At 42.0% G+C, this 27608-nt stretch overlaps 2 protein-coding genes across 2 annotated transcripts; one reads left to right on the top strand and one right to left on the bottom strand.

Annotated features, from left to right (window-relative positions):
* rfx3 (regulatory factor X, 3 (influences HLA class II expression)) lies at positions 1-18887 on the top strand. The gene is made up of 17 exons (XM_072371442.1): positions 1-116; positions 4271-4383; positions 4491-4579; positions 5236-5494; positions 6694-6768; positions 7059-7240; positions 7406-7525; positions 7611-7735; positions 7933-8048; positions 8649-8764; positions 9439-9593; positions 9697-9794; positions 11592-11741; positions 11848-12056; positions 12153-12306; positions 12488-12530; positions 13912-18887. Exons 2-17 carry the CDS (start codon positions 4276-4278, stop codon positions 14190-14192), a joined length of 2280 nt encoding a protein of 759 aa, XP_072227543.1. The 5' UTR covers positions 1-116; positions 4271-4275; the 3' UTR covers positions 14193-18887.
* Positions 18879-26909, bottom strand: smad4a (SMAD family member 4a). Its single transcript, XM_072371443.1, has 11 exons — positions 26541-26909; positions 24836-25195; positions 24563-24737; positions 24268-24297; positions 23984-24187; positions 23727-23834; positions 23051-23101; positions 22795-22978; positions 22390-22558; positions 21934-22072; positions 18879-20821 (listed from the first exon to the last, which is right to left on the bottom strand). Exons 2-11 carry the CDS (start codon positions 25073-25075, stop codon positions 20607-20609), a joined length of 1515 nt encoding a protein of 504 aa, XP_072227544.1. The 5' UTR covers positions 25076-25195; positions 26541-26909; the 3' UTR covers positions 18879-20606.
* Positions 26910-27608: the final 699 nt, after the last annotated feature.

Raw genomic sequence — 27608 nt, forward strand, 5'->3', positions numbered from 1 at the left:
AGCAGCGCCATAGTCACCGTAGTCCTGGCGACTGTAACCCACCAACAACAACCTCTCGCTCCATCATTACCACCTCCTCCACCATCCTCATCTTCATCAACCAGTCCACAGCTCAGGTTTGATTAAATTCTTTACTATTTAAGCCTGACGGCAAGTCGTTTCTTGCGTCACATGATATGGTTTTATGAGCGAGATTTTAAAGCGCTTGTGGTTAATGTTTTGTCTGCTGCTGAATGACGGCTCGCGGAATAGCTGGGGTAGTTTGCTAGCGAGGGTGTTTCTTTGTAACGTGTTAGCCTGCTTGCTAACGTTCCCTGTGGGTACTCACTATGGTGAGAGGTCCTTCTCGCCAGCAGAAACAAGCCGTGTGTCCTTACGTAGTGCTTCGAGACTAAAACTGACCCTAAATATTTTTTTCTGAAAACGTCTTTTTTATGTAGAATTTATTTGCTTGAACTTTCCATGTTGATTAGTAGCAGAGGTCTAGGCTAGTCAGTGATGCTAACTGGTCAGCTGGAGCAGGAGCAGGTGTCTGTTGTTGCTAGGTTGCTAACGCAAGCGATGCCTTCCGACAATGCCTGTTGGTATCCCATTTTTGGGCTAATGTTACCGTGATATTCTAAGTTTGTGTTTCGGGTGTTTCCGCTCTTGTTGGTCATACAAAATACATACGTTGAACTGCAAAAAAAAGTGCACTGAGCTAGCCTTCCACTCACTGACTGGTTGACAATAGCTAAGCCATTACTTTCCCTTTTGTCTTAGGGCGCAAGATAGCTTCGCTAGCTCTCCATATGCCCTCTTTGTGGCATGAGATTGCTTTGATAAGCTTTACGATAACACACGGTTAAGTTTTGCAGGGGCCAGCTTTGAGGAAAAACGACAGTTTAATACTATTTAAATACTGTAATATTTTTTTCTTGATCGCGTCGTTATTTGTTTTTGTTTTTCTGAAAACCGTTGATATAATCCTTCCACAATATAGATATTGGGCAGAATAATGGACTAGAAATTATGGCTGATATTTATTTCTGTACATTTGTTTTTATAGTACCTTGACTGAGCAAGAAAGGAAACGGGAGAACATCTGTAGAATTTATTATCGCTCTGAATACTGGTCATTTCTTGCCATATTTATTTTTATCCTCCCTGTCTAGTCTGTGTCAGGCAATTATTCAGCATTCATATTCCTCCCATCAAATTAAGAAACCTGCATTTAAGGATTCCCTTAATTCTGTTATGTTTAATATAAAGAAGGTTTCTCAGTGTTGCATCACCTTTACTCTTCGGTCCACTGGGTCTCATGTTCACCTGCAACCTCTGATTCCCATTAGGAGAGAACAGGTGTGTGTGTTGTGTTGTTTGGGGAGGAGGGAAGGGCAGGTGTGCCTCCATCAATGTGGGACTTGAAACTATCTGGATTTATCTGAAGGGTTGAGGCATTCAACAGTAAACAAACTACAACTGACTGATTGATTTTTTTTTTTTTTTTTTTTTTTTTAAGAATGGGGTTCTGCTCTAAATTTTGTCAGGTGTGACTCACGAAGAGTACGAGAGTAAAGTCTGTTGAGTTGGACCTTAAAGCTCCAAAGCAATTTCAGCCATCTGTGTCCAAATACCAACAGTACGTTTTTGTGCCTACTCTGCAGGTAAGGCCCAAAATAAATTTTAGTTGTTGACATATGCATCTCAAATTAGGTCAACCCTGCCACACATACAAAAAAAAAACCAAACAGGATGTGAGAAACTGCCAGTTATCAGATCGTGTTACCACTTACCTGTAGTCCAGTAGGGCAGAATAGCACCATGCCACCTGCTGCCCGGATCCTGTTGCATTTCCAATCACTTAAAGAGGGCCTGATTAATTCAATTATTCTGTCGGCCATTTTCATGGCTTAGCTGGACAGGCATGTTGGGTTTGTAATATGCCGCACGATGTTTATTGTGAATTATTGACTGAAAAAGCAGGATGAGCAGAGTACATTTACAATCACTCAGTCATTTCCTCAAAATTTTGCCATTAGTTACTGCCGTAACGCAGAGTCAGACTGAATGTTTAACATTTGCCTCAAAATGTCTTATGTACTGATGCAAAGTTTCTGACATTAAAATCAGCCTCAGCAGTCACCTCCAGTCTTCTCTGTAAAGCCCTCCTAAACAAACACAGTTCTTTGCATACCCTCCACCTCTTCAACTTCCAATTACTTCTCCTTTCCACCTGTGTTCCTATACTACAAACACCTGATCATGCTACAGTGTGTGTGAGTAGGAGGGATATATTTTCCTTTGATGTATACAGCTTTGTTCACTCGCTCTTGTGTCTTCACTCAGCACATTAGACTCCAACTTTGTCCCACGTGATCATTAGGAGAGGAAAATTATAGCTCTTTGTATTTCTGGTGGCTGTGACTGTGAACCTTTTGTGTTTCACTATTTGTGGCCTGGGATGTTAGCGGGAGGAATCGGAGGGGCAAACTCGGGGAGAAAACTCAGGGCAAGATGTTGCACTCCTTGGTGGCTTTTGTTCCTCTGTGTCTTTGTGGGCCTTGCACTTGCTCAGTGGAGCACAGCATTTAAGTGGGCCACAAGGGAGCGCCTGAATGGTGTGGCAGGAGGTGTGTGTGTGTGTGTGTGTGCGTCTTTGTGGAGGGGGTTGAGGTGAGGCAACAAGGGTGAGCTGTGATGCAGGGACTCTTTTCCTCGATTAGATGGGCTCGGTTTGGGGCCATGTGCATTAGCTTTCAAACTGCCCTGTGGAGTATATGTGGAATATAAGTTCACATGCTCCTCTCTCTCTGCAAGTCCTTATTTGTGTCAGAGTACGGAGGAAAAACATTGCATGCGTGCTGTAATAATAAAAAATCCTTCATTAGGTTGTTTCAATGTCAGCTCATTGTCATAATGTCTTATCGGAATGAGAGAATGCAAATATTTGTATTGGACAGAGCAATTTCTAGCAGCTAGACCGTGGCCTGTCTGGCAACAGTCTGCTGAGATTTCTGACCGTGACAAGTACTTGTAGATTCACCCCCCCTCCTCCCACAGGTGTTCAAAACTGTCACAGTGAAAGCAAACGATTTTGTGCTGATTAATAGTTAAAGAAAAAACGGTCCTCCCACTTTCTGTGCACCCACATGTGAGCTGGTCACCCCAACATCGGTGAAGTACTTTCATTTTAGAAAAGGGGCAGTGTAATTTAAAAGGGAAAGGGGCATGCTGTCTCTGGAGTGATGTGAAGCCGTTAGGAGACCCAGCTTAATTAACCAAGAGAGGCTTGTTCATGGAAACTGTGATGGGGAGGAGGTGGCCTTTTCCCTGGAAGGAATGGGTGATGGTGGCCTCGCTATTATTAACTCACAAACACAGGTTCACCACAAGTGTTTCCTCCCACTCTTCTCCTTCGCCTCAAAATTGTTCAGTTAAGCCAGGTTTATAGAGTACTATGCATGCATTTACATCTTACGACTACAATCCAGCATTGTATTTTAGAGCATTTCATAGGGATACAAATGAAGGTGTCTTGCCTGCTGTTTTTTTTTTTTTTAAACACCTTGTTAGTTGCGGCTTGAGGGTCTTCAGTCAGGAGTAATGTTAAGCCTGTAAGAGTGGGAACAGGCAGAGCAACGAGAAGCAGCATCTATTTAGAGTTTGTTAAATATTAACTTGTTTTATGGCTGCGAATGTGGAGACAAGACCATGTGTCAGTGATGCATGAGTCTCTCAGTACATTGAGTACCACCAGGCAGAACAGGTGCTCGGGTGCAATTGGTCTAGAGCAGCTTTAGTGGCATTGATTTGGGCAAAACAGACGAGGGATCTGTGTTGAAACCTCATGTTTCCTGTTAAGCCGAGATTAGTTTCTCATCTAAACTGTGGATGAATACTCAATTACTGGACTAATATGTTCTAATGTAAATCGTGACTTATTTGTCTTTTATTGCTCAGTGGGAAACGTGAAGCACTAAGATTCTATTTGTTCAGGTTTTTTTTTTTGGTTGGTTTTTTTTTCAGAGATTGAGGCAACTTATTTTATGACTGGTTTACCAAGTTTTTGCTAAATTTAAGTCTATTCTTGAATCTGTAAATACAGTCTTTTGTTAGATGAGTTTTGTGAGGTATTAGTACTTGATTTGACATGAGTTTTGGCTTTAGAATACTACTGAGCTTATCATTTTGTTATTATTAAGCTATAAAGTGGACCGACAGCTTGAGGTATGGTCTTACTTGGTTACTTAGACCTTTATCTAACCCCAGTAAACTCTCTCTCTTTCAGGCGCCATGCAGACCCCTGAAGCAGGCGCTGACTCCACCTCCACTGTCCCTCTTCAGACCACTGTGCCTGTCCAGCCAACTGGCTCCACCCAGCAGGTGCCTGTCCAGCAGCAGGTACACCCTGGCTCCTGATGTGCATTTAAATCCAAATGTTCCTGCATGTCTGCAACTTTGTCTAATTCGATGCTTAATTTCAAGCCGTTGCAATTTATTTTTGCCAGGCCCAGACTGTTCAACAGGTTCAGCATGTTTACCCAGCACAGGTGCAGTATGTCGAAGAAAACAGTGGCGTCTACACCAACGGCAACATGTGAGTCAGTCTGTTACCCGGCACTGCTGTCACACTCCACAAATGTTAGCGCTACGCCGTCTCTACAGCCTGTTCCTTCTCCTCTCCAGTCTTCACATGATCATTCATGTCACAAGCACATGATGTTGAGGGAGCACAGTCATCTTTTATGTTTTTGGGTTTTTGTTTTTTTTCCCTTTTTTCCTTTTTGAAGGCGGTGCTGTTGTATGCATGATTGTGCTCGGTCACCTGAACATGACCAGAAGTGGGCCTCTCTTTAAAGTGTCCAAACTATGAAAGGGTCCCCTGGGTCTGAGGAATGGGGTTGCACACACAGTTGAGCCCAAGCTGCGTTTCTCCTACTGCGACACACGCATACACATGAGGGATTTACAGAAACCGGCACAGTGGCTTCTGCTACTGGTGGAAACACTTATGTAAAGGGAGCGGCTGAAATACACAGTCAAACCACCAAGCTACTGGACACAGATCCCAGCACCAGGCATATATCAATACAATGTGTGCAGTGAAAGTCCAGCACGCCAGGTTCAAATCGCAATCGCACAGATGCGTAAATATTGTTTAGCTCTTAAAAGTGACATTAAAAATAATGATGCCGTTTTTATTAGCCCTCGTTGTGGTGAGAATATCTGACAGCTGACCTCTCCTCTGAACAGAAGAACCTACTCGTACTCGGAGCCACAGCTGTACAGCCAGAACAGTGGAGGGAGCTACTTCGACACGCAGGGCAGCTCATCACAAGTGTCCACTGTGGTGACATCTCATGGCATGACCAACAACGGAGGAGGGGGCACTGGAGGAATGAGCATGGGTCTGGCAGGGGGTCAGGTAATCAGCAGCAGTTCCGGGGCTTACCTTATGGACAACTCTGGACCCCATCCTGCCACCCAGACCACACGAGCCTCCCCGGCCACTGTAAGTTGCACAGCGCCCACTGAGCGGGTCCTTCGCTTACCTTTGCCTGCCTGCTTCTGTGTGTATGTAGAGAGACCTTTTGATTAGTACATAGCGCTCTCTGTCGACTTTGTTGTGACTTGGACGTCATCCCTTCTTAAGATCCACGCTGCTTCTGATTTGCCTCTACCCTCCCTTTTAGTATCGACGCTCTTCTTCTGTCACCCTTTACTGGTCTGCCCACTGGTTTGGTCCTAAATGTGGTTTTAAACGTATCTTAAGTGGAACTCTGTATTCAGGCTCATAATTTGTATAACTTTGGCAAAAAATTCAAGGTGAACAGACAGTTCACTATTCTGCCATTTTATAGAGGAGCAGCTTTGGTGTGCACCTTTGTGATTGTCTACAGTGTCCCTGGTGATTATCTTTTGCTGAGAAATGCAGTTCACTACATAGCTTGTATTTACTATATCCTTTGACATTAATTGTTCAAATAATGCAGGGTTTTGTTTCTATGTCCGATTTCCTCTTAGCTATTCCCTCTTTGATTGAAGAGGAAGTGAGAGGCTAAGACCTGAGAGACAGGTGGCAAGAATGATCAGGGAATCAAAGCTCCACAGACACACACTCATGATGAGAGCCCTATGGGGTGCATACAACACCACAGCCGAGCTTTGATGAGGATCCGAGCATTTCAGATTTGCTCCATTTGGATGTTTTTGGCTGAGATTACGTGCATTCTTTTTGTGTGCATTCCAGGCAGTCCCCTTCACTCGAGTAGACTCGAGTATTGGTGGTGTTCATTAATTCTAGTGGAGCACCCTAAAAAAAGAAAAAAAGTTGTGTATGTAGCAATTCCTCTGCCTTGGTCCTATTCCTCTGTACACGATAGCTGTTATAAGTGGATCTGTGCTAAAGGAGTCCGGAAGGGTTGTGTGTGTGTGTGTCAGCTATCAACAATTCGGTCCCTCGGTGGTCGTCTTTAGCATAGATGCCCGCTTCACTACTCGGCAGACGTTTGTCCTGAAATGAAACCTAGTCCTGCTCTGCTTGGGTCTGGTGGTGCTTGCTTTGGTATCCTTTCTCGACAGTTTTCATTAATTTTTTTTTTTTTGCTTTTGGCCAGTAATGTGTTTACTTCAACTTTTAAGTTGTCTTGCTTTGGTTTTGATTTTTTCCCCCTCTTACATTTTGTCGTCCTGTGCTTCGTGGTTTATCAGATTGAAATGGCGATTGAGACGCTCCAAAAATCTGAGGGTTTATCCAGTCAGAGAAGCTCGCTGCTCAACAGCCATGTAAGTTGCTTTTCCAAATGCTTGCCTCCGCTTAACTTTAACTTTTGCAAATCTCACTCTTGCCCATTCTGCCTCTCTCGAATCGCTGTGCATTTGAGTTTGGTGTGGTGCTCGCTCTTTTATGTGCCTGTTTTTAAATGTTATTGTTGCTTTAATATTACTGGCTGCCATAGAAGCTTTTGCAGAGGTGCCTTGCAGCAGCATCAGGTTACTGACCAATGGTCTAGGACCTTATAGACCAGTGTATAAATGTAGTTAAAGGAGTTAAATATGCATGTTCCCTCTTGTAGCTCCAGTGGCTGCTTGACAATTATGAGACAGCAGAGGGAGTAAGTCTACCACGTTCCACCCTATACAATCATTACCTGCGGCACTGCCAGGAGCAGAAGCTCGACCCTGTAAATGCAGCCTCTTTCGGCAAACTCATTCGCTCCATCTTCATGGGACTCCGTACAAGGCGCCTTGGGACAAGGTTAGCTGTGTTTTGTTTTATTTTTCTTCCTTAAGAGAAAGTTCTCAACTAAAAGATTCAACTTTTTTGTGTGTGTGTGTGTTGGCTGTGTACTTCGCAGGTCCTTTTGTTTTTACTGAATCTTTCTGTACACTTTACGGTTCAACATTCGGTTTTATTTTGCAGAGGGAATTCCAAATATCATTACTATGGTATACGTGTGAAACCAGACTCCCCCCTCAATCGACTCCAAGAAGACATGCAGTACATGGCTCTCAGACAGCAGCCCGTTCAGCAGAAACAGAGGTGGAACACACATCCTGGCTGTGGTTGCAGTCATAGTTGGGGAAGTCAACGGTTGGAGGCACTAAGGTTTGCCGTGTGATTTCAGGTTCAAGCCGGTGCAGAAGTTTGATGGTGGCTCCGGGGACAATTACTCAGGTGGAGGCCAGCACCATCCTGGTGCAGCAGAGCAGACGGTCATCGCACAGAGCCAGCACCACCAGCAGTTCCTAGGTCAGCAGATTTTTCATTTTAGCTCAAACTTGGAGAAACTCTCTTGCAAATGAGACCCTGGATCTGAATGAGATTTTACCTGTATAAATAAAGGTTAAGAAAGAAACACTGAAATCTGCTAAATTTTATGATGAATATAAAAAAAAATAAAAAATCTATCATTATATAGTCATGATATGTTTTTTAATTCCCCACAGATGCATCACGGGCCCTCCCTGACTTTGTAGAGCTGGACCTGGGACAGAGCAATACAGAGAACATCGGCCCGGAGGATGTGAAAGCTCTCCAGTCCCTTTACAGAGAGCACTGTGAGGTGAGACAAAGTAGATCCTTCTTACAAAGCGCTGTTTGGTTTGTTTCGCAGTGGAAACTCCTTAAAGATGGCTAAGCAATCCTTATCAATATTATCCCTAAAAAAATAAATAAATTACCCTCTTTAATTCTATTGACTAGCTATAGTATGACCCCTCTGCATCTGTCCCACTGTTTCTTTTAATATTTTCTCCAGGATTCGAGTGCTTATTTTCTGCCACATATCTATCAATGCAATATTTTAGCTGTTTAATCTTTTTTAAACTGATAGAAGAAAGCTGTAAAAGTGTAAATAATTAATTCAAATTTTAAAAGTTTGGACAAATTTAGATGTTTGATCTCAAGATTGAGATGTTTTTTCTTCTTTTGCCTGGTCCCAGGCGATGGAGATGGTTAAACTGAACTATCTATCGCTGCACCGATGTGAGATGCTCTTTCAGCTAGCCAGTACAATATAGGTTGAAGTATTTTTAAGCCCTCGGAAGCGTTTGACATTGTTTTACTGGATCCTACTGTCACAAAGCTTAGTTCTTGTTTTGTAGACTTGGAGCACTCGAGATGTATTCTCACCCTTGTTGTTCATCCTCTGGATCTGTTTCAGGCTATCCTGGATGTGGTTGTCAACCTCCAGTTCAGTCTAATTGAGAAGCTGTGGCAGACATTCTGGCGTTATTCTCCCCCCGACACTGTAGAGGGTGCCACTGTAACAGAGAACAGGTGAGGTTGAGCTAATTATGATGCACAAATCTAGCTGTACATATATATATATATATACCTCATTAAATTCAGGATTATCAGAATATCTACGGCTACGTTCACACTGCAGGCAAAAGTGGTCCAAATCCGACTTTTTTGCCCATTTGTGACCCATATGAAAGTGGCCTGGGTCTGATGTGTGCTCTTTAGAATGTCATGAAAATAACAAATCAGACCCAGGCAACTTTCATATGCGGTCCTAAATTGGATACATGTCTGATGTTTTTCAAAGCGACCTCACCTAAACATTCGTGTTTATGCGACTTTTACCTCATTGAAGTGAGACAGACATTTCTGCGCCGGAGGAGGCGTGGCGTGGCAAGATCAAATGTAAACAAACATGGCAGTCGGTGGAAAGAAAGTGAAGTTTTGGACTAAATTAAAATCCTCATAATTTTGTCCGCTCCAGTTGCACAACAACTTCAGGATTAATACACACATGCTGACATGTGTAGCGTCCATATTTATGGTAAAGGCAGAGTGCTGCGTGTGGCGTCGTGTCGTTTTCTGTGCATGCGGGTCGCTTCAGGCCCGTCGACTGTTCACGCTGGAGTCTCAGCAAAATTGAGCATTAAGACCTGCAGTATGTGTGTAACCTAAGAGTTTTTTGTAAAGTTGGTTTGTTTCCTCTGCAGCAGCATAAGTGAGATTGAAGCACGGCTCCCCCGAGCACAGCTATTGGTGCTTTGCAGAAACGAGGCAGTTCTTAAGTGGATGAGCACCTGTGACCATTTAATGTACCAGGCCCTCGTGGAGATTCTTATTCCTGATGTCCTGAGACCCATTCCCAGTGAGCCACAGTCACTGACACCTCTCACGTTTACTTTACTTACCTTTTAAGGTTTTCAGTATCATTTACTAACCGTTGTTGATTTTGTCTTTTTGTTTTTGAGGTGCCTTGACTCAAGCCATTCGCAACTTTGCCAAAAGCCTGGAAGGTTGGCTTAATAATGCCATGAATGCCATTCCACAAAGAATGATCCAGACCAAGGTGCACTCAATTAATCAATGAATCAAGCTTTATTACTGACTCTGTGTCCACAAGTGGGGAATTGGTGTCACAACGTGCCTAACTGTATATTTGATAATCCCGAAATGATTTAATTCTTATGACACCTTGCACTGAATTTCTTAAAACAGACTTGAAAGTTCTGGCTCCTTTTACAAATGCCTGATTACATACTTTGTTGAACACAACCAGATGCTATAGAGCCAAAAATAAAACCTAAAAAATTGCTGTTTTTTGCAGCATCTACACTTTTTTTTTTTTTTTTTACACTTCCTTTCAGGGAATAAATGCAGACTTTAGTGCTTTGTTTATCTTAGAAACAAAACTCTTATCTGTATAAATAATAAACCCATCTAATCTATCCAGGAAAAATCCTTTCAAGGACTTTTGACAGAATACTTTCTAAAGCAAATGGGCTGTAATTATCTTAACTACCCATTTTGCTCGCTTTGTCCTGGCTCCAGCAGAACAAAAAACATTGAATCTGGTAAAAAGCCATGAAGCATAAAGCCAGTAAAGTGGATGGCAAGAAGAGGAACTATCTTCATACTGGCTTATTTAAGATGTTCAGCAGAGATGTTGTCTGAACCACTTGCTTTGTCGGCAGCCAGCCTTTTTGTACCTTGACACACTTCATTTGGCATAATTGCCTTTTTATCATTACATTCAATTCTGTCCACCTTGTACATTGTAAGTTAGTTTGGACACAGTTCAGTAAGTCGCTGTAATATTGTGGCCATAAATCTGCAATATTTTCTGATCTGGAGATTGACTTAATTCTTGCACTGTAAAGATATTTTACATTTGTTAAGAAATTCCACCTCTTTCCAGAAATCCAAAGCATTATTGCTTGGCACCTTCTGGCATAGGTCCTCACAGCTGCCTCATAATGACAAATATAGCGAATGTCATACTTGTATTGCATTAGTGAACTTCAAGTACTCAAACACACACACTCAACTGGTTCGCCAGGCGTCAGAGGAGGTAGTTCTTCGATGCAGCTGGCCAGAGTCCTGGCCTGGGGCCTTTTGCTGCATGTCTTCCAACATGGAATAACATGATTGAGTAGCTTCATTAGCTTCAGCACGATGCCCAGCCACATACTTATTCTGGCCTAATGATTTGCATATTTTTTTTATATTTAAGATCGTGCTCAACGCCTTTCTGCAAGACACACTAAGTCTTCATTCATCGTGCTGATCTGCGACATTGCAACTGGTGTGTGATCAGCTGCAACATCCCTGTACAGAATGCACATGCTTTCCAGCCAGTACCATGGCAAGCTTCGCAAACATATGGTTAAATGTGGGTTAAAGCACTTTAGTCGACAATATAGGATTCTGATCTTGAGAAATCTGAGACGATTGGCAAATAATGAGTTTCTATCTGATATACAGTATCTGCATTCATGTCCCCAATAGTATATACCATTCCCCCTGGAATTCTACTTCTAACTTCTCATACCAAGGTCAGTTGCTGATTCTCCCACCCCATGAATTTAGTTGACCTAAATCTTGCTTTGCTATGAAGGCCTCCTGCAGACATGAAATGTCACAGTCCTCCAGAGGGTTGTCGACACCCGACTGGCGAGCTTTACCCCCCCCCCCCCCCCCCCCCCCAGGGCACACAGTTGTACGGCAAAACCCGAAGATTAGTTAGCGAGGCTTGTAAGGCTAGCACTGCTGCAGTATTTGAATATGTGTGGTTTAAGCGTGAGAGTGACATGTGAAAGGTGTGTACACTCACAGAGGGTAACGCTTGTGTGCACTCTTGTAACAGATTGCCGCTGTTAGTGCCTTTGCGCAAACATTGCGCAGATATACATCTCTGAACCACCTGGCTCAGGCGGCGCGTGCTGTGTTACAAAACACATCGCAGATCAACCAGATGCTGACCGATCTCAACCGTGTTGACTTTGCAAATGTACAGGTCAGAGCAGATTTTGTATTTTTCCGCTATGTTTTACTATATTAACATTTACTATCAAGTATAAACCCTTGTGTTTTTTCTTTTTTTTTCTCATGCTGCCATATAGGAGCAGGCATCATGGGTGTGCCAGTGTGAGGAGGGAGTTGTTCAGCACTTGGAGCAAGACTTTAAAGCCACACTGCAGCAGCAAAGCTCTCTGGAGCAGTGGGCAGCCTGGCTTGACAATGTGGTCACTCAGGTGCTCAAGCCCTACGAGCACCGGCCCAGCTTTCCCAGAGCAGCTCGACAGTTCCTGCTTAAGTGGTCCTTTTACAGGTCTGAAAAATCTTCACCTGTTGTGAGAATATGCAGCATTGAGACAAAAAGCAAAGAAAAAAAAACAAACTCGCTCTGTTTTTAATCTCTCTGCAGTTCTATGGTGATCAGGGACCTGACCCTGCGCAGTGCTGCCAGCTTTGGTTCCTTCCACCTGATTCGCCTGCTGTACGATGAGTACATGTTTTACTTAGTGGAACATCGTGTGGCTCAAGCTACTGGAGAGACGCCCATCGGTGTCATGGGCGAGGTAAACATGTAGCATCTGGTCTTTTTTTTTCCCCTTCTTTTCACCTCTCGATTCAAGTTTCCTTTTGCTTTTCCACCTTTTGTGTTTTTCATTAATTGTTCTACTGTAATGCAGGTGCACTGTATGTTTTTATTAACATATTAACCATTAATGGCCCTTCTATTTCTGACTTTTCTTTCAGTTTGACAGCCTCAACACCTTGTCCCTTACAAATATTGATAAAGGTAAGTCAATCATAGTGTGTTTTATTTTCATTAAAAAACGAGCAACAGCAGAAAGTAAACCCACATGAGAAAGCTGTAAAAATACAGCAACTCCAAACCTTCCGTTTCCCACCATCCACTTCTTCAAGACTCCTTACGCAGGGCCAGGAGAGCCATAGAAAAGCCACCGTAAACAGTTATCCTAAATATCAAATGCTTGAAGTGAGGAAATGTGGAGAAAAGAATCACAAAATGATCAAGCCACAATGTACTAAAAGAGATGAGATGGAAGGCAGTTAGTTCTGTTATGAAAACTGAAAAAAAAAAAGACAGCTGTGTGTAGAGGTAAATGAATAAATAGACGTATACAATTTCAACCAAAAGCAAACGGTGCATAAACAGGACTTATTTCAAGGAGCCAACAGATTCTTTCCGCCCCAGATATTCTGCCTCTCCGCTGAGGTCTAAAGTATAGCAGACAGATTAGGAAAATGAAGTCTATTGAAGTGTGTAAAACAATGTCTCTTCGCTACAGTGTCTGACTGCAGCTCTACTACACACACACACACACACACACACGCAGAGCAGTGAAAGGAGGACGTGCATTCCTTTGGGCTTGTTGTTGTTTTTCCTTTGAATGCAGCCACTGAGAAAATCAGAAATCAGTGTTTTATCTGAGTCACTCCTTTGTTGTCACAGTTGCCGCTCCTTCCTTCTCAGTCAGTCTCGAGGCTCGTGATGTGCAGTGTCATCCCGAGTTGATTCGAGTGGGCATGAGTGGCTTGAACGTTTTATTTACAAACGAAAATAACTGCGACCTAAAGTCAGCAGATTTGATGAGCTATGGAGGAGACGTAACTGAGATTTCAAAAAGGCAAGGGGAGCCCTCAGGCAAACAGAAGTATTGAACATAGCACATCCGACACAGACAGTAGCTGGTTGTGCAAAAAGAATGTTGTGGGTGAGGAGCTTTGGATGTCACCCTCCCATTTAGGTTTGATGTAGACTCCTGAGGGACAGGAGTCTGTATGAGTTCATGCACATGCTTTTATCCAAAGCGACTTACAAATGAGGATATAGCATTACAGCTAACATCAAAGCTAACAAAAAGCTACGTAGAAGGAAAACCACTAAACGGGCTCTGTCAGAGGCGACAGGGATGACAGGCATAGAGGTACAGAAACAGAGTGCAGTAGAGGGGGTTGGGTATTGCATTGATATTGCATGGATTCACTGGAATATGAAAATCAAACCCGTCATATGAGGTGGATTATGTTTGACTTAAACGTGGTGCTTTGAATGCAAGTATAACATGTGGCATAAGATAAGGGTTTGCAGTAGGATACGCTGTTGAATTACAGACTAAAATACTTTTAATTCATGTGCAACTCTGCTGTTTTAGATGAAACGAGTGGGATGGACAGCGACTTAGAAGACGACATGGAGGAGTCTGGAGAACCTCTCGCCAAGCGAGAGAAATCGGAGCATGAGGTAATCCAGGTGATCCAGGTCGGGGCGCTAGAGGACGGGTCCCACCCTGTGGTGGGAGTTGTGCAGCCAGGTGTACTCCACTCGCTGCCACAGCCCCCCCAGGACCACACTGAGCACATCCTAACCCCTTCTGCCGGTACTCCCACCATCCGTCACTGCAGCACCACAGGCAACACATATGCCTCAGTTTGAAGGTCTGAGGGCAGAGCTGACCTAGTCTGGCTTAGGTTTGCTGTCTCACTCTCCACATATCTCTCTTTCCGTAAGTCTAGATGTTGGCATGCATTGTCTCCGTTTGCACTTGTGTGGACATGCTCTCCTCTCCTTTTCCAGCCTGGTCAGTGGAAAAGCGATACTCTGGCCAAAATGTGCTGTCTTTGTCTGACTGTTTAGATTCTGGATGTCCAATCATCCTGTAAGTCTCTGCTCTAGCACAGTGTGGCAGCTGGTGGAAGGGACCTGGAGGAAAAGGACTAATTTGACTCGTTAAATGTTTCCCGTTCAGGCATGACTGACCACCTCTGTCTTTGTACACAGATGGGTTTTATCCTGAAGGAAAAGTAGCCTTCAAACTGCTGATGTCTCAGAGCTCAAATCCATGTCACTAGTCCCAGTAGAGCAGATGCATAGACTGACTCAAAACTTTCATCCATTGTACATAGTTTTGCTTTACTTTCAGTCGGTATTACTTAAAGCTCATGGTGCTATCGCTGTGTTTTCTTTTGATTTCCCAGGGATCTCTCCCACTTTTAGTCTGATTTCCGTCGACATGCATTCCAACTGCTCATACACTTCTGACGGAACAAGATGTATTTTGAGCATTGCGTGTAGCTGAAAAACAAAGGGACAATTTTCTGTTTATGTGTGACATTTAAGTTAGGAACGCGGTGCCGTTCTGCCGCACCGTTGACAATTATATGGCAGAAAGCAGCTTATAACTGCTTGCAGCTTTTAGCCACAGCAAAGGAGCTCCCTAAAGAAATGTCTGTGCTGCTGTTCCTGTTTGTAGAGATGAGATTTAGGAAAAACAAAGTTTTTAAAAAAAAAGAAAGAAAGAAAGGAAGCAAACAGAAACTCTTCCTCATAATGCTAGCTTTCCTATGCACCCTGTGCAAATCGCTTGCCTTTGCTTGTTTTAGCTGTAATCTTGACGACTTACTTGGACGCTTTCCCCCGGTTTTGCAGTTTTCTGTCTTAATGAAATCTCTTTTAGTTTGCATTGGACCAAAAAAACAACAAAAAACAAACCAACAAGAGGACTTTTAAGAATGAGCCACCTGGGCCACACAAAAAGCTGTTTGCTGTCCCCACAGTGCCATGTTACAGAGCAGAAGGAATGTCAGGGATTTAATGTACCTCGGCTTTATCATAGTGCCTTATCCTTAAATGCAGCTGTCCGTGTAGTCCTGACTGTGTGCTGTAGGGAGCCCACAGCCCCTCTGCACTGTCCCAGCCACAGATTTGGCTTTCTGGTGACTTGTGGCTGGATTTGGGCTGGCTCATCAGTGCTGAGACCTGCGGGATGCAGGCGCAGACGCACCTGTTGTTGTTGTTTTCTCTGGATCAGCTCCTCTAAACTTGTAATCCGAGTCATGGTCTTTAGCCTTGCTCCTGCCCTCACTCTGCCGTCCCAAGGCCTATTCCTGCATTAGCCTTTGTCATTTGGGTGAAGTGCGCGCGTGCGTGCGTGTGTGTGTCTGCGTGTGTGTGTGTGTGTTTGACAATGGATGCATAGATCTGCGCTCTGCTTCTATGTGCATGTGTTCATATGCCTGTGTGTCTGTGTGCTCGTGTGTATGTGTTGGAACACATCCATCAGTCACCCTACCTCAAACCAGTGGTGCCAGCCCTTTGATGCGTGCAGCACAGTCACCAAACCTTATTGCACACACACCACTGTACTGCACAAATCTCAACGCGATAGAGAAAATCTGCATTGCTTTTCTCTCACCTCTGATATGTTTTCATTTCTGTTTTTAGCCCACGAAAAGCTTCATCCTATGTTCCCCGTTTAGAGATCATCTTTGTACAGAGGACCAAAAGTAGATATTTTCTGATATTCAAAGAGATATATGAATATATATAGAAATATATATGTATATTATATGAAATGACAATACACGACATATATTTGTTTCCTTTTTTTTGTGGTTGATCTGATTGTTAATATGTGAATGTTTCTTTTTTGGTAGATCATCTGTAATTAGTTCATAGACTGTGAAATAGAAAAGGCATGGGGACTAACTTCTGATTCCTTAGGTTGCATCTATACTTGAACTGTCATAGCCTTGTATGTCGTGGGGAGTTTTGAGATTAATCCTCTAAATAGGAAGATTTTTGTCACTAAAATGATTTTGCTCTTACTTGTCATGCCCGTTTTCGGCGGCCTATCGTTTCTCCACAGAAATGTTTATTTATTGATATTTATTGTATTTTTGTTTTAAGCGCTCATGCATATGTTCTAATGGGTTCTGAGAGTAAATCATGAGTTGTACCACTGCAAAGAGCAGACCTACTGTACAGGAGAAGCAGAGGAGGTTTGCTTAGTTTTTTTTCTTTGTAATCCATCCATGTCGGTTGAGTAAGATGGCAAAAAGGGGAGGTCGGTGTGGTATTTGTCATGATCGCAGTCCTTAAAATTAAAAAAAAGAAAATGACAGTGCAAAGGTTTTTGGATTATTTTTTTTTTGTTTTGTTTTGTTTTTGTTGTGTTTCAGCTTAGTTTTGTGCCCGTGTAGATATCTTGCTTAACAGTAAATAAGGGTGGGAAAGTGCAAAACACACTGTGTCATTTAGACTACCGGCTCAGAGGACTCTCCCGGATATTTCTAGCTTTTTTTTTTGTTTGTTTTTTTTTTTGTATTTTCAGGCATCCCCACAGCCCCGTTGTTCACCGGTTAATAAACCTGCAGTTCACACCTTATAACACACCCTCACCTTGAATCCTGTTGGCTTGAAATGTCCGACTGAACTGATGGTGGAACACTTAGATCTTACTCTAGATATCTCGACAAATGATCTGCACTGGAAGCAGCTGCAACTTGAAGGTCTGCGGCTCTCTTGTTTTGGCTCTCTTCACAGTGAACCTGAGATTGCCCGAGATCTTGGAGTTGGGATAATCGCACAATAGTGACGATGTCTAGTGAAAATGAATAGATACTAAAGCGCATGCCCTAGATCTGTGTCTTTCACTTCCGGCAGATGGTCGACATGTACGTTCACGTGACTGCAGAAACAGAAAAAGGGACCCGGGTTCACCCGTCTGACTCAAACGATGGGTTCTGTTTAAGAGCCGTCGCTCCTGGTTTTACTGTTAGCAGTGGAGGTTTAGCAGCATTCATTTCTTTCCTGTGACATGTTTACCATTCCTCTCCTCAACTGTTGTTTTCCTTTTTATTTATGTAGATGTGTCATATATTAACTACACACTTTAGGTGGTTGCCTGTATTATTTTTGTGCCTAAAGTGAAAATGGCTTAAAGGTATGTTCTTTACATCTCAATTGTGCGCTCTTTGGATTGTAAGTGCTTTCTGGTCTTGCACAGCTGCCATGTGCTGCTAGAAACTGTTTTTGTCGGTCTTGCTCTTTCCACAGTTTATTTTTATTTTTTTTGTTTACCAGTGCCAGACAGCGATTAAGCTTGCTGCATCTCAAAGCCTGCCTGGTTAACTGACTAATGGTAATGCTGCCAACACAATTGTACTTAAGTTTCTCAGTGTCTTTGAAATGAAGAGTTGCGATGTTTTTGTAACGGCCGTTTGCAGACGAGCCCATTTTCCACCAGAAATCTGAAGACATAAGCTAGAATCGCCTCTTCGCGCGGATGACACGGCAGCTTCTTTGACCCATAGCAAACTCCTGTGCCTTTAAGTTTTTTTCCCCCCCCGGCCACAGCTGATGGCCCGGGTGACGACTGGGTCTCGTTGTGGGCTGCAGAGCAGACATTTCGGTCCGTGGGTGCTGCCATTGAAAAGACGCTCGTGCTGAGGAAGCATTCAGACCTGTTCCCAGACTGAACTGCTGATAAGTTACTGGATGTGATGCTCAGACACACACACAGACACACACACACACCACACTAATGGATGAGTACCTGCAAACAACTTTAAAATGTATAGAACTGGTAACTGTACCAGGAGAGTTACTGTAAGTGAAATGCTCTCTTTAAGTTGTTTTCTCATGATTGTGATTTTCTTTTGTCAAATGATATTTTCTGAATGCTGTGACCTGTTTGAGATTTGTAAGTGCCATTTGACAGTCTAGTGAGTCGTGGCCATCTGTAGCACGCTCTGATGCAAGCACAAGCATTTGGCAGTGGCATTTGGGAAAGGCTTTTGTTTTAATTCACCTTTGACAAAAACAAAAAAAAAAAAATGTGTATATATCAAAAGCTGAAATGGTATATTTATTTGTGTCCTAATTATTTGTTCTTTTGGTGAACATTTTATCTGATATGTTGGCTTAAGTGCTTTTTGTGCTTTCTTTTTTGTTTTTTGGGGACAATGTATAGTATCTGATATAATATATACACACAGATTTCACGTGACTTTCTTTTTGTGTGCGGTTCCGCTTGCTACATACAATGTATATTCTTAAATTTGGCAAGCAAACCAACGTGTGTAGGGTGATTTGTATCGTGTATTTTACAGAAAAAACAAGGATGATTGGGGGACTTTTATATTTACAAAGACATAATTTAGTGTGTCGTATTGATGAGTATAGAAACTATTAAAGACACATGTAGTTTTGTTTTCTGAATATTTCAGATCTCAGCTCAGGCTAGCTTCTTAGTGTTGTTTTCTTAAACTTTGTGACTTTGTCTTTGCAGTAATAAACGTTTTCTTGTCCAACGCCAGCGTCCTTTCTCACACACTAACCCAGCAGCTTGTTGTTGGTCCATTTGAGTTTTATTCACACATATAAACATCATTCAAAAGCCATCCGCATCCATATTGTGTGACACAGTTTTAAAGATGAGCGGGAACTTCGAGTTTCCTGAAAAATGTTGTCTTTGATTATGACCAGAGTGGTTCATCACTGTAAAAGAGTATAAAATACTGCCTCAGCTGTAAGTAAACAGGTCTAAATACCAAAATATTGTTTGATCCATAGTGCTGAGCAAAAAAAAACAAAAAAACAAATGGTTCAGATGGAGCTTTTACAAGCAACGGAATACTGAAATGACTGCAGTCTGGTAACCGTTCAACATTTCATTAAAAGGTATTTGGCGTCTCGATGGCTTGCGCTTCCTCACAGTTCACTCCTCAATTACTGGGTTGTTTGTTAAGTGTCGTCCAAATTATCCACAAATTAGTGTTTCGTGAGCCGTTTTTAAAGTGCTGCAACACCCAAACCGTCTAATAGCATCAAAGGCTCGACTGAAGACATCTTCATCGGAGTGTTTGACACTGAAAACGAGATTTAAGGGAGACGGCCCAATGAGCCCCGTTTTATGGATCCAACCAGATTGTTAGCGACAGGAATTCTCAACTATGCTCGGAGATGATATGGATACATAAAGTAACCACAAATGAGGCTATAAAACAAGACAAAATCGAATTAATGTAGATGCGTAATGATCTTTTGTTTTAAAAAATATTTAATCATTCCACTATTTGGAGTTCTTGGGAGAAAAAATGTTAACAGAGTTGACTGGATATAAAAATGAGTCTAATGGTGAGCTTTAAAATGAGTGATATTCTGTTGTCGAAACAAATTAAAATTAAGAATATACACCCAAACCTCCCAAAGGAAAAATATATATAAAACCATTACTGTCAGCTTTGGAAGCTTGTTTTAAGATCACATCTTACAAGCACACAAATAAAGTACAATTTTCCATATGTCCTGATCAGCGATGGGGAAAAAAGTCCAATTACAGGAAGCCAAATAAAGGAGAACTGGACCGGCAGTATACTCCAGTGGAAAACATATTTACGATGTGCAGAAGGGGCGACAACACTGAATAGTTTAGAAAAGAAACGTATGCATTTTAAAAGCGACGGATCTGAGCACTCTTTAACATCTTGAAATTGTGAATATGAAAATGTCCACAATGAAATGCGGCTGAATGATTTTTTTTCCACAGCTAAAAATCTCTTGGTGGCGCATTTGTTTCCCACTAAACCAAGTCGAATTAAAACAGCGTTGACTCTTAACCTCAGCGTTCAGTTTTCTACTGTCGCGGTTGAGATAGGAGAAGCACAGAAGCTCCGTGTTGTAGTGCAGTTCCAGTAAGAGAGCGCCGGCTCCCTTTTTCATTTGCATCCTCTTGGCAGCACGTTTCCAGAGTAAAGCAACTCCTCCTGCTGCGACTCACATGTTCCTCCGGCTGGTGTTTGGTAGTCCTGGAGTTTAGTTCGCTGTACTGGAAGCTGCTCACGGGGCTGCAACTGAAAAAGCATGTGCTTTTAGTGGACTACACTGCCGGCCTTTAGGTCCTTGTTTCTACTCCTACAACCTATACAGAAGCCATGTGATTGCAGTCCTCCTTTAGCCCTCCAGGCCTATAGGTGGAGCGGTCTGTTAAAAGCACAGTCAAGATGGGGTTTTATTTCTTTTCTTTTTTTTGTTTTGTTTTTCCTTTTCTGTACAGTTCGTGTCTTTTCATTCAATCAGAGGTTGAGGGTCAGCTATGGGCATGGTGTGCAGGACTTCGTCCAGTAGCTGTAGCGCTCGGTGTAGATGGATTTCAATCCAGCAGGGCGTCTCCTTGATGCTCTGCCGCGGATAGTCCGGCCCCCATCCCTTCACAAAGCTCATGCGCAGGATGCACAGCCTGCGCAGGTCATCGACCCCGATGCCTGCAGCGGCAGACAGACCTGCAGAGGGATTCACGGGCAGACTTTTAGATGGTTCCACTACAGGACAAAACCAAAGTGGGGATATTTCCCATGTCTGTGCGCCTACTTAAGTAGAGCGCATACATCTTATATCCTCACGCCTCGGATTAAGCTTGGCCCACACATTTCTCCTGCATTTGAACTAAATTCCACATCACATGCTGTAGATGTTGAGTCTGCTGTAATTTTGAGCAATGCTTAAAAAAAAAGGATATTTACTGAGTCTTAATGAGCTCATCCAGTTTAAAAAAAATAAATAAATAAAAAAATTCCTCCATTGGACCAAATGAGAAACCTTGAAAGAGAGCAGTGGAGTGTAAAGTCACAATTCCACTGCTTCTGTTGTTCTTGCACTAAATTGCCACTGAAGTGTGAATAAGTACATGTCAACACTTGATAAGATGGCTCTATTAGGCCTAAAATAACCACATTTTTCTGTCTGCTTGATTCTGAATTTAAATTATTTGAACATTTATTCAGTTGGTCCATTCGGTCTCTATCAAATAAATCCCCCAACACTGGGAAAAAATCCATTTGTTGCTGCATCATTGTTCACTTATTACTGAGAAGCTTCTACAATGCTTCCACATACTGCATCAATACTCGACACTTTCTGCTTCTTTGCACTTCTGCTTAAATGCGTTTCGTTGTCTCAGTGCTTGTACTCTGCAGTGACAATAAAGTTGAATCCAATCTAAATGATTTCCTAAAATGTAGCTGCATTCAAATGACTAAAATCAATCAAGTTTCTTCTCTTGAAAATGAGAACCTTTGTTTATATGAAATCTGAGTTTAAGAGTATGAACCTCTTAGTTATGTGTGACATTCCAGCTGGTCTGTAAAGGAATCCTAAAGATATGTTCAGCTTTTCTTATTCTCTCATGATTGTGATGCTGCCAGCAGCTTTTTTTAATGCCCAGACTGATCTAGAATTCTCTTGGTCACAATGCTGTGCAAAGCAGTGCCATAAGAAAGTCTCTGTTATTCAACTAGACTTACCCCGCCCCTTCACCCACAATAGAGCTAAATGATGAGAAGCAATCACAGTAATACACTTGTTCAAGGCTAAGTGCAGCAGTAAGAGCACTCACTGATGGCTGGAGCGATGCCTCCCACAGAGCCTGGCCCTGGAATGTTCCCAGCCACTGCTGCTGCCTGAGCTGCAGCTGCTGCCTGAGCTGTCGCTGCCTGCTGCTGCATCTGCCTGTGGCACTGGCGCAAGTCGAACACCTGGCAAGGCACAAGACAACTGCTAAAAACTGATCTAAGGCAATTGTGAGACTTCATGTTAACTTGGTTACGTACACAATCACATCAGACTTAGAACACAGGTGTTTTTATTAAAAAAAAAAAAGTTTCCACACCAATAGAGCAAAAAAATGGGCACATCGCAAGTCACTATAGACAGTCCAATCATTTCATATTGTTTTATAGTTTACATTATAATATAACCTTGTAAAAGAAATTGCAGATGTGCGACTTTTTGGAGCAAACCTCGATGGAATGTTTCAGCTTTTCAGAGTAAGAGCGAGGTGCTGCGATCTCACCTTGATGTAAGCACTGGGGTAGATTTTGTGAACGGCATCACCTGGAGCGCGTCCAGCCTCTCGGTCCAGATAATAGCTCTGCACAAACACTGCGTGATCACTCAAACAGCGCACCCACACGTCTCCTTCACCTTTGCACTCCAGCTGCACACCTTTGCCGATGTGGAGTCTACAGATATGAGGAATAGGAAATAATTGGTAATCTATGCAGGACAAGTAAGGTGTTGATCATTTATCATTGATGAAACATATTTTAAAGAGCAAAGCAATTCACACATGAAATAATCAAATCCAAAACACTAATGAAGCATGACTAGTCTTTATTTGTATCCCAAAACGTGTGTTAAACTAGAAATGCATGAATAAACAGTGTGACGATACATTTCCAAGCATGTGGCTGAATACCTGGCTCTCTCTATATTTTCCGTCCTGTGGACATTACTCAGTTGGCCCAAGCAGAAGCGATCCCCTCCAGATGGATCCACATAACCATCCACAGTTACTATTGGACAGGTGGATGGCACCTTAAATGTCTCACCAACCTGGACATCCATCTCAAAGTATGCAATGGAGCACCAGTAATCCGGAGCTGCAACGAGCAACCAAACATCAGTGTCCTGGACTTGTGACACATTCATGGTACAGACAGCTTGATACTCACCAGGGTGATTGGATATGGGGGGCTGGAATGCAATTTCATTGGTAACAGGCCCTGAAAAAGACATCAAATCCTATTCTGAAACTGCAATATATACATTAAAAATCACTGCAGATCATACAGCCGGTGAAGCGTAATCTGGAAACGACAAGACTGTCAACTGTCAGTTATGGAGGTTGATGTTTAATATCTATAGTTACTCTTCAACCACAGAAATAAGTTTTACCTCAGCCTGTCACGTGTTAACAATTGTGTAATCGTTTCTTGGTTAAAAGAAAAAAAAAAGATGACTTTAATCTAAATCATCGATGCTGTTGTGTTGCTTCAGCACTTTCACTCATATTCAAATCAGCATTAATATCTGATAAAAACTACATTCATTTCAACATCAAAGTGACTAATAATTATGTTTTTGATAAAATTAAGTTGTGGCTACCTTACAACTTCATGTCCCTCTAGAGTACAAATGCCATGAGGCTTAAGCCGTCATTTTTAGCTAATCTGATGAACAGAGTTTGTTATTTTAAGAACACATCTTCTCAGTTGGCTTAAGAGAAGACACAGACTGATGAATTTAGCACATGCTCACACTTGTTCATTTGTCTGAACAGGTGTGTACTATTTTTCCAAGCCAACTTTGGAGGGTTTTTTTAAATATTTGTGTTCACCATCCACTTACAGTAATGCCCCGTGTGAGGCATGGGTGGATGGTGCTGTAGATGCCCATTCTGGTGTTGAGGCACCGCTGGGGTGAAGCTGCTGTTTCTGCTCCAGTTCGGGGTAGGATCTGGAAGATTTGAGATGCTAATGTTGCTAAATAGTTTCAACAGAGATGTTAACAGCAATAAAAGCAACAAGTTTCAGCTTCAACAGCAAATTCAACTGATTGCATTATCAAAAACTTGTGATGGGAGGAATTGACCCTGTGGTTCTCACTTGAAGGTCCAGCGCTAATGGTAGAGAAAGCAGATGTTGAAGCTGAAGTGCTGCCCTCTGTTGGGGGTAGTAGAGCAGGGCTGCTGAATGTCTCCTGTGGAACAGATCTTGACGGGGGATGCTGGATCGTTTGCAGGAGGCTCTCAGAGCTCGAGTGAGACTGTGGGTTATCATAGTCGAACTCGTCTTTTACGATGAGCGGACCTGGCAGAAAACGACAGACATGATTAAGAAAGATGAACATCCAAAAAGAATCTTTGACAAGGAAAAAGAAAGCTTTGTACCTGAATTTGAAAGAGTGAGTGTAGACAAGTCTGCAAACACATTAACAGGAAGACATATGGATCAATTTCACTTAATTTAGGTCAATAGTCTGAGTGGAACTATAGTGGCTTTTTCAGTCAAATGACTCAATATGAGCAAAAGTGATTATCAGTAAACACATCATTCATTTAAATAGCTTAAGATATCTACAATACACCAGCTTGTATAAATCTTATACTCTCAGCGTACCAAAAAAAAAGTTGTCAATAAGCTAAAAGGGCAGATCAGAGAGATAGACCTCCCCTTCTCACTCACCAATTCCCGGAGAAACAACCCTCTCGTAGTGGTATGGGTTGACACAGACATTGTCACATTTCAGGTCAAAGGCATACTGGCAATATTTCACATGTTTTAACTCGTTCTTGTGTAGATCTGGCCATCGCCACAATCTGGCATAGACAACATGGGGGAAACCTTTACGTCCCGCAACCTGAAGCACAGAAAGAAGGACAAAAAGGACCACGTGAGATTCTAAACGCTTCTCTCCGACAGTTACAGCAACAAAAACTGAACAATTTTGCACTTTACCTGTAGGCGTCCATCCAGGGTTCGTTGTATAGTGACACACTTGCTGGGATGAGCTCCATTTGTTGTGATGGCTGTGATAAGAGAATCCAGCTCATCTTTCTTCTCCTTCAGCTTCTTGACAAGACTCTCAATCGCTCGCTTAGCAAAGCTCTCACTCTCTCCCCCCTGTCGATGGCACATAAGGCTATGCACAATACTCAGACAGGCATCGTTGCTTGTGGGAGTGTTTGTGATTGACATCTTGCTGCTCCTCAAGTTTCAATCTTGGGCAGGCTTTCCAGTTGTGTCCTCCAAGCTTTCAGTACTAAGGGTGTCAAGGTGAAATGAGTGTTGCTTCAATGCAAGCCCACGTTCGGCAACCTAAAACAGAAAGAGTACACTCTTATGATTTAACTTCATATGTCAGAGAGGTTATTTTTATAGCACTACAGGGTCATTCCAAGCCATGAAACAAAGTTACGGTCATGAATTTCATTCAAGTTACGTCATTTTCATTTAAAAAAGAAAGAAAAACTTTCACACCTCTACTATTTTTCTTCTTCTGCCGACCAAATCCTCTGTGCAAGTTTAGTATATAGTTAGTGAGGAACTATTTGGTCTTATTCAAATAAGTCTGTGACAACATATTTCGCTCTTTAGCCTTTTTCTTTTGGCTAGCCTCCATGAGCGAATGAAATTGCAATTTTATGAAATATCTATTGAACATTTATAGTTTCAGGACTGCAGGCCCACACCAACAGCTCGAGTGTGCAGTCATACTTTTTCAAACAAGGTCAAGAAAAAGAGCTCAGGAAAAGATGACAGGCAGTCATATTTTTCACTATTCAATCTTTGATAGTTGTGTATTGGACACATTACATTTCCCAATGCCCACATGTGCGTTATTCAGGTGCACCTCACTAACACAAGTAAAAATGACCTTTCCAACAAAAGTCAACAAACATTGAAAATTGTAGATGCTTTACAGGAGTAGAATTTATGGAAAAGCTGTTGTATTAGATAGCAGCAAATTTTATAGGTGTATCTAAAACAAAGTGAAGTGCTGCTACCAGACAAAAGGCAAGAAGACTTTAAGTCAACATATCACAACCTAAAATGTTCAATTATAGCACGTAACCTAAGATTCCAATCAGCAAAAAGCATGGAAAATTATTAAATGATGGAATATAAGAACTGTACAGATGGATATTTTGCACTGGCAGTGTAGCTCTGAATGTGTAGCGCATACATTAAAGGCGACGACCCCTGCATCACGGTTCAGAAACGTGCTTAAATGAACCCCAACTAACATACCTCCATACCTATTCTGATGCAGGCTGCAACGAAAACGTTTAGAAATATTGCCAAATTAATATTTAAACGAATATCACAGTTACAGCAACGTATTTAGAGCACGCTCATGCTCAACTTTGTTTACGTTAGACATTATAGGTTATTTATCGCAGCTAATAAACACGAGCAACACATTCTTTGTCTAAAAGCATTACAATTGTGCAATGCTATGATTCCACTTACAACAAAGCTTTGAAATGAATGCCTATATACAGTAAATGTGCAATTTATTTAAGGGTATGAGGTTAGCTAGCTTTGCCACGCCAATGTTGAGTAGCTTCAATACCGTTTGCCATCGCTTAGCTAAACCTAATCAAGAGAGCGAGAGTCCAACAATTACACACATAAACAGTTAATTCATTTGTTTACTTACAGTGATTTTTCCGCGAAGAAGTGTTAGTTCCAATGGAAGAAGATAAGCGAATGGCTTTATCCACCCAAATCCCGCTGCCCTGTTTTACGTTAACCAGCTTGCTTTTAGATAATTTTTGGCTAGCTTGCTAGCTCATCAACTTGACGCTAGCTCAGTTGCTAACCTTGTTTTCTGAATCCTCAGAGCCTCGCTAAATGTTACAGTATCATATTAGTGAAGTTCGCGCTCGTTCAAATGCTAAAGGTGTCTCACTCAATTAATGTTAAAATAACGTTAGCCAATAATAACACGTTAACTGGCTAGCTGGCCACGAAAATAAACAAAAAATTCTCCTCCACCCACCACGCTCCAACTGCGCACGCACGCATGAAATGTGACAGGCGTGGCGCTGCGGTGCAGCTATTTTCCTGAATATTTTATTTACAGGTTTTCGCAGTCTTAATGTTATGTTAACCGTAAAAGAAAATGTCAAAATGTGTTATCTCTGTAAAAAAAAAAAAAAAAATTTTAAAAGTAAAAATTTGCATAATTGTTTCGGTAGGCAATTTGTCAATCTAAAACATTTTTTTTTACCCGTTTTGCTGATCAAAATATTTCGCCTCGAGGCATGGGATGGACAGATTCATTGCCTAACCTTCGTGTTTAGTGCAATCTAATGGGAAAATTCACCTTTGGTCTTTCATGGAAAGCAACCTCCACTGACTATACCTAATCACAGTAAACAAGTCTTTACCTTCTTGGTGGACATGCTGTTGTTGGTCTGGCCAAATATATATGTATATATTTTTGTTTGTTTGTTTTTGTTAATTGTCAAGTAATTTCCCAATTTAGCAAACATACAGCGTTATTATTTTTATGAAATAAACATGAACATCGTAGAGGTTTAAAATGTCACTGAAAATCAACTGATTGGTTTTGAGACAGATGTTTTGCTGATTATAGACCATCAAACCTATTCTTTTACAAATGTGTGCTAAAACAACTGCAGCTTGCTTTAATTAGGGAGAAAGTCAACTATCTTCTGGCAAAAAAAAAAAATCGATTCAAACTGACTGTCAAGAGAAAAGT

Source organism: Leuresthes tenuis, unplaced genomic scaffold, assembly GCF_036924035.1.
Source record: "Leuresthes tenuis unplaced genomic scaffold, fLeuTen1.0.hap1 SCAF_19, whole genome shotgun sequence".
Taxonomy (NCBI): Eukaryota; Metazoa; Chordata; class Actinopteri; order Atheriniformes; family Atherinopsidae; genus Leuresthes; species Leuresthes tenuis.